Source organism: Lycorma delicatula, chromosome 1, assembly GCF_047948215.1.
Source record: "Lycorma delicatula isolate Av1 chromosome 1, ASM4794821v1, whole genome shotgun sequence".
Classification (NCBI taxonomy): domain Eukaryota; kingdom Metazoa; phylum Arthropoda; class Insecta; order Hemiptera; family Fulgoridae; genus Lycorma; species Lycorma delicatula.
Window position 1 is genome coordinate 256720095 of NC_134455.1, and position 15681 is coordinate 256735775.

Below are 15681 nucleotides of genomic sequence, written 5' to 3' on the forward strand. Positions count from 1 at the left end.
ATCACAATAATACGGTATTCTTACTACCACTTATAAGCAAATAAGAAAATTTTACCACCAAATAAAAAAATTCTACATTTCTCTTGCAATCTTTTTTCCTATCAAAATAGTTAACTTTTCATTACCTCCTTTCTCTAGTGTTTCATTAATTTTGTTTGATTTCAAATAGAATTTTACACTGGATATAAAAATCTATAGCACTCAATACTTATAACTCACTCCTAGCTTCAGCTGAAATAACTATATCATTAATGAAATGGTTAGTTTTTCTCAAGTGGGATTCACAAATAGATATTATCAAAAATATAGCCAAACCTGTATATGTGTGTATGCATAAACCAGTTAAAGGTGTAACTGGTGGCCAGTACAAATACTACTCTAATGAACACATAAACCAACTAACCTTGAATCATTCCGATTTACAATAAATAATCAAATCATTCACATAACCTAAACACACATTGACTGCAACAGTCTTTTCCTTAGACAAGTCCTATCATTATGTATTGGTGATCTTTGTGGTGCAGTACAAGACTCATTGGCCTTGTATACATAATTTGATTTCAGGGCTTTCGGCTTTTTTAATATTTTTCAAAACTATCTACAGTTCTGACAGTACGTTAATGTAGATGAACTGCACAAATTCCCTGCATTTTGTACCATACTGACAATAAGATAATTATTTTAACTACTTCGAAAAGGAGAAGGATCATAATTCAACTGGTACATATTTTCAGTTTGTTTGTTTGCCTGGGTATTACTTATCACCAAGTGCGCCAACTTGTATGAATTTTTTAAAACAATGTAGAATGATCCCACACCATTACAGAATGGTTCTGAACCATTAAAAACGGTATTGGGTGAAAACCTCTAATCTAGGCAGTTATAATTACTTAAATGACTTTGTCATATATGATCAAAACAACAAAATCCATTAAAATAAACACTTTATTCTTAGATAAAAGTGCAATATGACATACATACTATTATTTTACAAATCAGTGAAATGAGAAAGATTAAATACATACAATTGAAATGTATCTTTAATTTATATATATATTTTCAGTTGCTCCACAAACAGAATGTTGAAAACTTTATAGGTATACTCTAATTAAATAATGGAAATATTTATATATTGTAAATGTAAATGTAGGTTCAGAAATGCTTTATTTTCAAGTCATAGGTAGCGAAAAAGTTTTCTCCGATATCTGCTCCAATGATAAAACTGACTATTTTGAAATCTTGGGAAACAAATTATGTTGAAAAGTTAGTGGTTTGCTATGTTTTTTATGTTAGTAAAGCAGACACATGGATAGATTATACTCATTGTGATTATATCACATTCATTCCCTCTAACCTTTAAGTTGTTTTAAATGAGCTTGTTTTGTTTCAAGTGAACATTCTTGTCTCTTATGAGCAGTCTCTTTAGTAGGTTAGGCCATATTTCTCCTTCAACAAAGTTAAAAACTAACAAGAGATTAATTAAGAGATTAACACAAATTAAAAAAAAAAAACATTGCTCTTGAACCATTGAGCTGCTATGGTGGTGGAACAAACAAATAAACAAACAAACAAACAAACAAACATACATACATACACCCTAAATACATTATACACCTTTTTGGGCAGTCATGTAAAAAAAATAAACATATTTCATTTACAAGGAAAAAATTATTTTCCACTATGTTCTCAATAGAATCTTGAAATTTGTTTTTGAAGTCAGAATCATATTCAAATGAATTACAAGTACATTCTCTTGCATTTGTATGCATGGATTACAAAATTTTATGGATGTCATACGTTAACTGAAGAAGAAAATAACTTGACAGTAGAACAATCATTAATTTCAATTGTAACAAAATGCTATATTGTATTTGGTATAGTAAAAATAATGTTTTTATTGAACTCTAAAGTAAGTCTTCTTTCTCATAATTTTTTTTAGTTACGTAATAAGGTCCGTTTCTGATATAAAAAAACATTTCTCTCTACTACTAAATCAGATTAAAATCTAAGTAAAAAAACATCTGATATGTTAAACAACACCCCTACTTGTGACTGGTCAATGACCGATTTGCTTTTGATTGGTTTAACACCTGTAATATAATGAAAATTTATTTCATAAAGACTCTCAATATGTTACAGATTCCTTACCACATAATTCAAACATATAATATATAAATTACATTAATACAATCACATAAAAAAAGCATTACAAATGAAGAAATACAATCTTATATTACACAAACTTTTAAAACAAATATATTTTGAACATTTTAACACTATAACAATCCAACAGTAGTCTTTAAAAGAAGCTTAACTACAGTAAAAGCTAACTCTAATAGAAGTTTTCAATAACATTCCGTGTCTAAAATAATGTTCAAAGGTTGATTTCTTAAAAGATGCTCAATTATTTTAAAACTATTATTAAATAGTACTTTATTATTTCAATAATATTCAAAAGTTTCCTTAAATAAAAAAGTATTCTAATTACAGAAAATTACCATAATCGGTTTAAAAAAATGCAACTTACACTTTCTTTGAGTAGGAATCCAGCAACAATAGGTGATAAGAAGCTAGCAGTCATGTGGATTGTTTGGGCAAAAGCAAGAATTGGACCTAGAAAAAACCAATTTATAAATTGTTTTTCACTTAGGAAATATCAATAAAAGATAGAGTAAACAAGCCTTTACAACCAACATTTTAATACAAATCTATAATCAGTCCAGAAAGTGTACGCTAAAAGTATTACTTGAAAGTAATACAATTTGCTTTCAAAAAGAATAAAATATTCTATGAGAAAGTGTAAAATATGTACTGAAAGTGAACATGCTAAACATAATCACACCAATGTAAATTTAACTTATTATTTTTCCAGTATGAAATTTGACCATTAATGTATGTTCTAACCAGTAGTAATAGCAGATTAATCTGAGGTCAATCAAATATATTTGCAATTATTTCAATACTAATACTAGAGCAAGTCAAAAGTATGGAAACTCCTCAACAACTTTAAATCTGTTCCAGATAGAGTATTGAAACTTTCAGGATAAGGTGTCAGTTAACTACTTTACCTTTTGACAAGACATAGAATTTCAACCCTTCTTGGGAGTTGGCCCAGAGGTTGTAACACATATATTTTAAATGGTAACACCCTTTGTGAGACACACCATTTTAAAGATCTCTTTGAGACAAGAAAAATGATATAAATAAAAAGTTGGTATTATGCCTGTAAACAAAATAGTGGCAGGATAATTTTATTTAGCCGACTTGAGTAGTTGTGATTTTTTTCTGGGGGGTTTCTGAAATCACGTGTGTATGGCAATAAACCGCGTACATTGGAGGACCTAAAGATCGCAATTCGTCATCACGTCACCCAGATTGATGTAGACATGTTGCAAATAATTGAGGCCAGTTACCGTGAAAGGCTACAACAATGTATTGCCCAAAATGGACATCACTTGCCGGACATAATTTTTCGTTCATGAATAAGTAACAAATGCTTTGATTTAACAAGTGTTTCAGTACCAATAAAACTTTTTTAAAGTAAATATTCAATTTTTTATGATTATTTTAAAAACATCCGGTTCCCGTGAATGACCCTGTATATACACACATTTATTTATTTATTTATTTATTTTATTAAATCAACCAAAGTACAGAATAAATAAAGTAGGATGACTTACCTTATTCCACTATATATGCAGGAGCGTTTTTGCGATTTACTTGCATCACCAGCTGCATTATATTTTCATCTCATATTACATTATAAACTTCGTTAAATATAATAACATATCATGCATTTATTTATGTTGTTTAAAACCTTTAATGTGTTTATTTTTTTTATTTTAAGCTTTTATTCAGTTAAATAAAAAATTACAGCAAAATTTAAAAATATGAAAAATTAATTAAAATTAACATTAAAAATTAAATTGTAAAAATCTTTGCATAAAATATGATGTCAAGGCATAAAATCAAATTAAAATTAACATCAATAATTCAAATTAAAATAATTTTAAGTAAAGCAATTATGCATGTTGTCCATTTAACTGAACTATACTGACTGAAATATATTAAATTATACATCACAATAAAATAGATGGTGGTGTCATCTACTGCAGCTTCAAAATACTGTCACCCTCGTATGCTGTCTGAAGGCTGACCATATAGAATTTATTTTTATGTTTATATATATATATATATATATATAAACATCTACTTTCTAAGATGTCTAATCCCTTACTATTTGTATTCATATTACATTTTCTAATTTCCAACATTTTTAATTTGTCCTAATATCAGATATTGTAACTTTATTATTAATCAGATGAACAGATAAATTAGAGAAACCCAGTTCCTAAAAGAATTATATATATATATATATATATATAAAAGAAATAAATATATATGCACACATACACATACACACACTCTCTCTTGATACAGGATCTTCTTTCTTAACATCTTAATATCACAAACATCTAAATAAAGAACAAATTTATATGAATATTAATATTATATGAATATTTTTAGAACTAAAAAAGTAAAAGGTAATCAATCTTATTTTATCTTATAGGTAATATGAGTAACATTAACACTGATAAAATAGTACAATAACTAAACATCAAAACCATCAAACCAAATTCATAGAATATGGAATATACAGATTACTACACATACCAGCTAAATTTGGACCAATATCAACCACATTAGCCATGGCACCTGCATATGATGCAGTTATTAATGTAACAGCCAAGAACCACAGCACTAACACCATGACAATATCACAGCCAAGATATCCAATAACCAAAACCAATATGCCAGGGATAACTTGTGCTGCAACAGATAAAAAATAAATTACTGTCTGTTTATTGAAATTTACATACTTTCATGAGAAATTTCATATTAACATTTTCCACTAATCAGAAAAAAACTACTAGAGCAAAATACTGGCATTATGAAAATGAAACTAAATAAAGAATTATTTAGTTATGATTTTCTTAAATCTTATATATTATTATTTATAATTCACATTATTTTAAACATAAACACAAACCAATTTTTTCTTAAAGGCAATAATGTGATTATATTTTATTTACAATTCTACTTACATACAGATTCATTTTACGTAATGTTAGCTGCTTAACTGTACTGTAACATAAATTACAATGTAAGTAAAACAATGTTTATTTTTAACCGTACAAAACACAACAGAACTAATTATTGGCTTACTGGACTGTGGATAGCACCTGCTTCTTTAGAGAGGGTATATAGGGGAATGAGCTGCTTAAAGGGAGGCCCAAGTACCCGAACCTGCGGGGCCCTGAGGCCACCACAGCCACGCTGTAGTGGGGACACAATTGCCACTGAGGGAAAGCTCGGTTGGACTTCAATGAACGAGCCGCAACTCCAACCTTGCCAGAGACCAGCTTCCGGACCCAACATCTCTTCTCAGAGCTAACAAAAAAAAAGACCCTTTTCAGGGCCACCACAAAGTTATGAAATATGAACCGTCGAAGCCATTCGACGACAAAAACGGCCCTTTTCAGGGCCAACATGAGGTTAGTAAATGCCACGTGCCGTTGTACCCATTCGGCAATAAAATATTGTTCTTGTGAGGATCTATTTTTCAGTCGCTCTGTAGTTAACTTTAATGTAGATAAAATTAAACATAAATTCCAGAAATAAATAAAATTAAACAGATATAAAACTAGAAAACTGGAGATCCAGTGATTTTCAAGGAAAGTTTAATTCTTAGGAGTACCAGTGTTTGGTTATACAAATATTACACTATCATGCTCTAAAAAATATCAACATTCTCTTTTATGGACATTATCAAAATGTCTGTAAAAAGCCAAAATCCATACAACTGGATGTCAAGCAAACTGATAATACTATTTTCCACTGATAATTATTTTTATCAAACGATTTATAATTTAGAATATATTATATCCTAGTATATAATATAGTTTACACTGAACATTTTATGAAATACGTATCTAGGCATGAGTTTTTTCATTATTTATTAGGAGTGATATTTATAAATCAATTTAAAAAAAAAATAAATTATAACAATTACCAATAAAAATATAAAAAATGTTATTACTTATAATTATATACATAATAAATTTAAGCAAAATAGTAAGTAAATACATATGATTCAGATCCATTTCATTTATTAAACAATGAATAATCATAAGAATTATATTATTTCTGTAAATGTGATATGTATTATTTGTTGTTTAATAAATGAAATCGGGCCGGTAAGAGTTTTGTACCAAAGTTTTCTTTTTTTCCTAGTATTATTCTTTTTTTTATTATTATATTTATTGTTTATTACATATATTAAACAAGTTTTTTTTTTAACGAAAATTCTTAATTAATAATAGATTTTGATAATAGAAATGTAGTGTCTTACCTTTTTTGATATCAGTATCGTTTTGTTAAAAACATTTTTGTTTATATTAAAGAAATTTTTGTTTTTTGAATGGAAGAAATGATGTCTGTGAGATTCTTACCATACATTTTACAATTTCATTTTAATTTTTTTGGATATCACTGTATTTTATTAGATTATTCCTTTATGAATTACTGTTATCTTATGTATTTATTATTAAAATTTATTGCCTTAGAACAAACAAATTGAATTTCACAGCCAATTCTTTTGTTGATAGTCTTATCATTCACTTCATGCCGTATTTTTTTCATTTTTAATATAACTAGTATAATGACCTTTACGAATTGAAAATACGTGACATTACTACTTTGTAAGTGTAACTAGATTTTTATCGTTAAATTTGATTTTACCAATAGAATTGTTTCATCTTCAGTACTTTCATTTATATAACAGCATTTACTATTAAAACAAGCTGTAGTATATTTTATTTTAAATTTTATTATTTCAAGTACATTATCAAGTTTTTGTACGCTACCTAGTACTATCAAGTACTGCTATCTAGCGGCAAGATTTATAAAGTCACCGTAAAAAAATGAATAAAATGACATATTCAAGTCCCGTGATTCATCCAATGAAAAAAAAACCGTTGTCTAACAAAATTCAAGGTGTTTTTTGAAAGTATTCTTTATTACTAATCTAATTGAACTGAAATATAATATTTTCACGCTTATTTTTTCCCCTTTTTCATTTCACTGTTTGGTTGAGCCATGTGATGATTAAGCTCTGCAATGATTAAGATCCATATACATTTTCATGTATATCTACAAAAATTCACTTTACAAATAATAATAATAATAATATAATTCAGACAAAAAGCTGTAGAGATATATACAAAACTAAATGTGATAAAATATGCAATGGTTTAGACAAATAATATAAAGCCAAATTTTTAGAACATTTAATAATAATAATAAAAATTAGAAAGAAAATAATTATAAAATTATCTCAAATGAACATCTAATTAAAAATAAAGATATCACAATACTTTTCCAAAATTATCCTATCAGGAGAATATGATACAATTACTTATACAATTAAATTTTCCTCACATACTGCTTTTACACTCTCATCCACTGATAAAAAATGGATTAGGCAGCAGATCAGTTTATTTTATTGCAGTAGCTAAGATAGTAAACATGCCTCTCTAAAATTTTAATATTTTAAATAAATTTTCTTTAAAAAAAAAAGGAGCCTGAATGAAGCCAGAACTATCTCTGCATTAAGATCTAAACATGGAGAAAAAACAGAAGCAGTTACACATAAATAAATTTTAAAACTATTATTACAGGTATATAAAATTATTTAGAAATTATGAAAACATTTTACGATTCAAAACACTCGAATACCTTGAAAAATATTACATACTTAAATTCAAAAATAAATGTTGATCAAATGAAAAAGAACATTTACAAATAAGATGTTTTTTTTAAAATGACAAATATTTTTTACTAGGTAAAATGTAAAACATTTTACAAAACTCCAATAGGTATACTCATAACCAGATTCTTTATGTAAATATAAAATTTCTTATATTTTAATTCCATCAACTGTTGATGAACCATAAGATTCAAAAACATTAGCAGCAAAAAAAAGGTAGAATAAAACAAGATCATCTCATATAATAAATCTCTATGTAAAGAATCTCACACAGATACACAGCTTTTCTGTAAGAAATTTATCCAAACCAAAAATCTTAAAAACGTTATAAGTAATAACAGTTTTCTTGAATTTAGATTACGTGAAGAAAAACTGCAGGCAGTAGAGATCATGAATTAAGAGAATGGTACACAATCATATACCAAATGGTATATCAGTAAAGCCCCCGAGTAACAGTATCTAAATTATTCAATACAATAATATTTATACTGGTATGTGAAGATTGTAGGAAATATATGGACTTTGAAGGAACAGTATACAGATTAAAATCAGATAAAAAAACAAACTGCTGCCTGCTGCCAAATGCACTGCTGTTTTGATCAAATGTTTACATTATCACATAAGTAATATGTTTGTAATCTGTTACAAACAATAAACATGCAATTAAGAGTAAATTTAAGCAGCTACATTTTGGTGACCCATAAAAACATAATATTTTTCATTAACAGAAGTAATTTAATTACAAAGTAGTTTGTACGCATATATTATATCCAGTGAGAAATTTACAGAATTTTTGAACTGTAAAATTATTATTGAACAGACACTGAATATATAAATGCAGTACCACTACTGATAATAAATAAGTTTCAAAAGAGAAAATTAAAAATTTGAAATTTCAGAACACATAATTAAGCATTATATTTGATAAATTAACAATAATTTATCAAATATAATGAAACTGATACCACAAATACCGTAAAACTGATATTTAAAAACATAAATTTCAACAGAAACAGAGTATACTTTGATAAGAAAAAAAATTATGGAGACAAGTCAGACACAGAAAAACAAAGATTTTGTTTGTCAAAACGGCAAACTGAAGATGAGTAAAATCCTGTAACTAAAGAAAATACATTAATATTCATAAAAGGTGAAGGTAAATAATTAAACATAATATTAAAAAAAACTTGCAATAGTATAATCAAGGAAAAGTTTACTTAAAAATAGATATGAACAGAGAGAGGAAAAATGTTCAACACGCAACAATGATTAAAACAAAAATAGTATATAAAATTTGAGAGCTGCATAAACTTCACTCATCCTTTTATAAATTTGTTAATTTTATTGAAAAGAGGTGTATAATTTGTAAATTTTCCTGTTGGATTTTGTCAAGCGTCACAACACTATCAGGCTTGACTGTACCATAAACTAACAAAGTATAATTATGCATAGTAATAATAAAGCATTGTTATGCTTTATGTTAATGACAGATCGAGGAACTTATATAAGTTCCAGATTTAATTAATTAATTATGATACCAGATAGATAACCCTTTTAACCAGTAAACCAATGACATCTATCACCCGTCTCAGGTTTCGGATTCATTCCATCATTCCAATCTACACCTGCAACTAATGACAGAACATTTTCCTCTCTAACTCAATACACCATGGCAAAAATGTAATTAAATCTTGAATTTTATTCAGCTTCATTGAGAAATTTTTCCACAAATATCTTATTTTCTAACCTTTTCTTGATGGTATATACAAATTTATTGTACAAATATATATATATATCTGGTATTTATTAATAGATGTCTACTGGTATTAGAACAAATTAAAACTGGCCCCTGTAAAATTTCACAAAAATACACAATACAAAAATTTTAATATAACAATACAAAAGAATAAAAAAAGGAATTTTATTTTAATATTATATTTTTGGACATGCTACACTTCTATTAGAAAGGAAGATGAGGTAGATGAAACGGGTCTGGCAAAAAATGCCAGACCCATGCCTGAGACCAACTGAACAAATTATTCACTCCTCCAACTGAGTCAGTCAGAGACAGCAATTAAAAAGTTAATGTAATTTGCACTGAAACAGTCCAAAAAATATATATATTTTAAATAAAGAAGATTAATTAACACCATTAACAAAAAAAAAAAAAAAAAAAAAAAAAAAAAAAACTATACAAAAAAACCCTTCTTATTAAAATGATATAAAATAAGGATGAATTAAACCTTTAAATTAAAACAAACTTCTTTTTACGAAAAAAAAATACATCAACATAAGATTTAACTATAATCTACAAGATGAATTTCACACAAAACTGTAACATAACTTTTTTAATAACTAATTAACATCTGAAGCTTCCAAATGAAATTTTTTGACATTTAAAAATGACTAACCTGATAAATTCAATACCTGGGATAATTTAAAGGCTGAATCACAACCACGGGCTTTCCATTTTACAATAAACATAGAGCTTACATAAACCAAACTTTAAAAAATCCTACATCAGTTTTTTAAAAAAAGACACTGAATTAATTGCAATGGTGTAATAAATCATTCCTTTTATGAAAACCCACATTTTGAAATTTATATTATTAATCTTATCTATACAAACTTTCTTTCTTTTTCCTGTTTAGCCTCTGGAAATTACCATTCAGGTATTACTTCAGAGGATGATAGGTATGAGTGTAAATGAAGTGTAGTCTTATATAGCTCAGTTCAACCGCTCCTGAGATGTGTGGTTAATTGAAACCCAATCACTAAAGAACATTGGTATCCATGATCTAGTATTCAAATTCGTATAAAAGAAGTGTCTTTACTAGAACTTGAATGCTAGAACTCTTGACTTCCAAATCAGCTGATTTGGGAAGACGTGTTTACCACTAGACCAACCAGGTGGGTTATCAATAGATCCTGACCGTCATAGAAGACACAATCCTGGTCACCACACCACCTTTACCATTTCTAGCCCTGATGGATTTTACTGGGGGTCCTCTTTTTGACTCTCTAAACTTGATAACGCAAGTCATCAATTTGGCTTCTGTCAGGATACCACTGATGCAAATGCCTTGGCAGACATTTCCATAAGTTGTGTTGATACAACTTAATATCGCCTTTGTACAGTCTCTCCAACCACGACATCCTACCATAATTTACAACCCCCATCTATCAAATTAACCAATTTGCAGAAGCACAATCCCACACCTACCTCTAACACTGAAGGTTTAAAAAAAAACTCTTCCTATATCTAACTTCAATTAGACTCTGCACTCGGATCATTACTTGACTAACACCAAAAATACTATCCTCATACTGAGAAAAGTGTTTATCACAAAAACAACAATTTTGTCTTATAATTCAATTTATTCAAAATCCTCTTGATTTACTTAAAAATCAAGAAACAGATTCTCAAAATTAATAAGAATATAATGAAAACATTCCCTATCTCGTTTTACTTTGGTTCACTTTCAGGAGTGAGGTCAATGCCTCAACCCTCCCACACTGTAGCTCAATCACAGAGTTCTTCACACTTCCAATCTCATCCTAACAGTGAATATCTCAGCTAACCAGGGCTCGATGCCAAAATATCAAACTTGGCAAAGTAAGCACCCAGGTGGGCCCCTAGCCAGTCAAGCTGCTATTCTATCTACACATCTGCAATGGCATGAGACCCCCTCAGCCATCCTCTGCAGGGCTAAGGAAGCCAGCAACAATGTTCTATTCCCTTTCAGTTTATCATTTCCATAAGTTTATTTACACAACTTACTATCCTTGCTAACAACTATTGATCCTTGAAAGCTCTCCAGCTACTTTGGTAAGTTCAGCTTCGTACCTGTGGCAGAAATATAAGACATGGTGCATATCATCAGTGGCCCTTCACTCAGGACACAAGCCTTTATTAATCAAGCCAAATCTGGCCAACGGAACTCATAAAGCACCATGTCCAGAAAGAAACTGTGTAATAGTCGATTGAGGGAAATTCACAAACTACCTATATACTTCTCAGATCATGAAAAACACCATGTGTGTAATGGCCAACAGACGAATCAGTCCACCCGACCTGCCATAAATAGAAACTTACATCATATATTTCTAATATGCACTGAGAGGTAAGTACCTTCTTGCATCATAACATAGTTGGCGCTCAGTTGCAAGAATATCAGTGGGCTTAATACCAGAAATAACAAGGACCACCTCTCAAGAGACAGTCATATAGGCACCAATCACAGATAAAAATAGGATACACTGGGCTCTCAACAAAATATTCCTATAACATCTGTATCTCATTCGATAAGCCCAGACAGGTGTAGGATACAGCAATATAACTTCACATATACCCTTATGTAGAACACGAATGGTTCTGAAATTAAACCCTCAATCGGGGTGAACTGCTCACCAAAAAAGTAGAACAAGCTTTTTTGGCGGCATACTGAAAGTGCTCCTTGAATTGAATTTTCTTATCAAAGCTAACACCTAGATATTTCTGCAGTGTGACATACCTAATTCGATGACCAGCCATTGATACACAAAGTCATCATTAACAGCTAGTATGCCTTTGAGCAAACTCTTTGCAGTTTTCTGTGGGCTATACAAATTTTATATTCAAACTCCAAAACTGGTATATCTTGCAAATCTGGGCTGCCCTGAATTCAATCTCACTGCTTGAATCTCCTTTAACCAGCAAAAGCTTATCATCTGCATACGTGATGACACAGCATTTTAATATAACAATACAAAAGAATAAAAAAAGGAATTTTACTTTAGTATGATTTCGGACATGCTACACTTCTATTAGAAAGGAAAGTGAGGTAGATGAAACGATGAAGAAAAAATGCCAGACCCGTGCCTGAAACCAACTGATCTAGAAGCCAACAAATTAATCACGCCTCCAACTGAGTCAGTCAGAGACAGCATTTAAAAAGTAACACAACATCCACAAGGTAACCTCAACTGCATTAAAGAACTGAATTTAACAACCCAGAGCAGGAGTTCTAAAACACCACCCTGCAGACAATCTTTAAGTAGTGTTTTTCCTACTTCTGAGATGCTGTCTTAAGAAACGTCTTGATTGCTGAAATAACTACGCAACACATTCAGCTCAATCTGCATACAATCACGCTTCTGTAGCTAAAAGAGGGCACAAGACCATCACAAATTATTAAAAGCACCTAATATATCCAAAAAGACACCCAGGCTCACTAGAAGAAATAATGTTCATTATCTTAAGAATAACATCTTCCATGCCCCTGCCTGGGTGAAAACCATACTGATTATCCATCAACATATTTCTAGAATTCAATCTCTCAGTTTCACGAAGATACAGTACCTTCTCAAAACCCTTTCCAATAACTGGCAGGAGCATTAAAAATGCTTGCAGTTGGGTCCTTGTCACCACCTTTAAACAACAATTTTAAAACATTTTTCCAGTGAGCAGGGAAGTAGCCAGCAAAGAGCATCCTATTAAAAATTCTAGTGAAAGTACCAACACAAACTCTGACAAAATGGACAAGGAGCTCCACCGTGATTTCATTGAAACCCGGGGCTTTATTACTACCAGAACTGCAAATTACCTGATGTACCTTTGCCTCTGTAATTTCCACAAATAAAACATCAGAGCAAAAAGCAGCCTCTCAGATTGACGGATGAAAATAGATTTCATTAGTCACAACATCATCTGGGAATAAATCATTCAATACAATTTTTAAAATCTTGGTTTCAATAGAAACAAGATGACAAAATAATTTTTCTTATGCTTATGCCCTAGGACTCTACACACAACCCAAAGATCCTTATTTCCTTACTCTCTAAGAAAAGAATCCCAAGAATCTACTTTTGATGTCTTGACCAAATGAAAATATATATATTCAGACCTCTGCCTTCGATAGTTATCTACCAAAACCGCTCATCATTCAGGATCACTCTCCCTCTGAGCAGCTCTCCTGAGATGGTTCACAGACTGTTTCAACAAAGACTAGTCTACCAAGAGGCAATTCTCTCTTGACCTGAACTACAGGGAATTGAATTCTCAGCAGCATCAATGAAAGCCAGAGAAAATCTTTCTGTCAGGTCTTCTAACTGACTATCATTCAAACTTCAATCTAAGACACAGAGAGAATAATAACAGATTTAGGGCAGTCTGCCTTCCTGTGTAGGGATTACCCCTGATGTACAGGAACATTGAATCTATACATGACTCACCAACTCCCTAACCAGCTCAAAGATAAGTATTCGATGATCACTGGAACAATATCAAAAAAGATCAAGCATCAACCCTACCAGGAATATTCCTACAAACAGTAATATCAATATTAGTTCTAGCAAACAATCTCCTTCTATTTGCCATTCCAGGATGTGTTTGTAAATCATCAAACATTAAAGACCTCTCCATACTACACAACAAAGGCTTCAACTAATTCACAATGCCAAAGAAACAGCTTAGCATTTACATCAGCACCTAGCACTACAGGACAGTTATCAACAAGACCAAGAATATGATCCCACTTTTCTAAATGTTCCTCAGTGGGATCTCTATATTGAAAATACAAACTAACAATACAAAAATAAAGACAATCAACACGTTTAACAGCAACATGATGAGTATCAAAAACCTGCCTCAAAATGAAACAATCCAATGTCCTCCTATACAGAACTGAACTGCAGACATATTATTACTTCCAGTATAAAATCTTTGTTAACCATTAAAACCTGGCAGATCGCCCAATATCATATGCAGAAGGAACCCCATAAAAATTTCACCTAACTCAATCTGAGCAATGTAAGCACCTTGAGAATTTATCTGTCCTAACTTAACCATGCAATGAATTTAAATACATCTCAATACCCGTCAAATAATAACCATAGTCCTTACTATTGACATAGTGCTTACTTTTTAGGGCACTTTTCACGCTTGTGACCCTTATCACCACAAAGGACACAAAAGTGAATTAAGTGCACCATATTGACAGAATTTAGCCCTACGCCCAAATCTACAACACTTAAAACATCTCTGAGCATCAATGTACTCTTTGACTCAACAAGAGAAATCCACAAACAACTTACCCTCAGCAAATAACTTGTTAATCAGAGTATGCCCAACTTTGAATATACCGTGATATCTTTGGGCATCACATCTACAAGTTTTGAACAAAAACCTGACTTGAATGTCGCCTCAAGTTGTGTTTTGTTCCCATATGAGAGATACAACCTCCTCCTTGGACAGGCAATGATCTATATCATAGACAATGACCCGTATATAATCCACCTTGACCTCCAACTTTTTACAAACAATAAATTCTGAGATGACTCTCAACTGTCTCTTTGTTATTTACTACAACAACCACACCTTTCCTAGTATTTTTTATGTTCCTAATTTTCAAATTTGACCTCTTGCCTTGAAGGGCAGTCTGAAATTCCTCCCTAATTTCTTTAATTGTTTTTGTGGAGCCCTCCTTGCTGTTTAGGAAGATTACTTCTGGCTGCTTACAGGATAAGCTGGCCTCCTGCTTGCCTTTAAGCACCTCGGCGTAACGTTTCTGTTCCACCTTAACAGGCACAGTGCTGGTTCTGCGCCTATAACTTTAACCTAAAACCTCCTTGACTTCAGTTGGCTTAGAAGGAAGCACCTCAAATCCATTTGTCAAAGCAAAGAACAACTCCTTAAGCTTCAGAATTCTTATCAGTTATCAGTAAGCAAAAGTTTAAAAAAAAACCTTTGAATAAGAATGCAAAGTACTGAACAATAGGATTATAATAACTGTTATTGTTAGGCCAATAACACACCAAAATGTAAACTAATTAAATAAACATCTTGTAACCACTGGGAATGAAATGACAGA

At 30.7% G+C, this 15681-nt stretch overlaps 1 protein-coding gene across 3 annotated transcripts in view; it reads right to left on the minus strand.

Annotated features, from left to right (window-relative positions):
• Positions 1 to 15681, minus strand: part of MFS17 (Major Facilitator Superfamily Transporter 17) — a 334641-nt gene that overhangs the window by 9548 nt on the left and 309412 nt on the right. For all 3 annotated transcript variants that reach the window (XM_075376088.1, XM_075376081.1, XM_075376071.1), the window contains exons 9-10: positions 4678 to 4833; positions 2531 to 2616 (exon numbers count right to left, since the gene is read on the minus strand). In XM_075376088.1, the coding sequence (XP_075232203.1) occupies positions 2531 to 2616; positions 4678 to 4833 (242 nt within the window). The remainder of the gene's footprint in view (positions 1 to 2530; positions 2617 to 4677; positions 4834 to 15681) is intronic.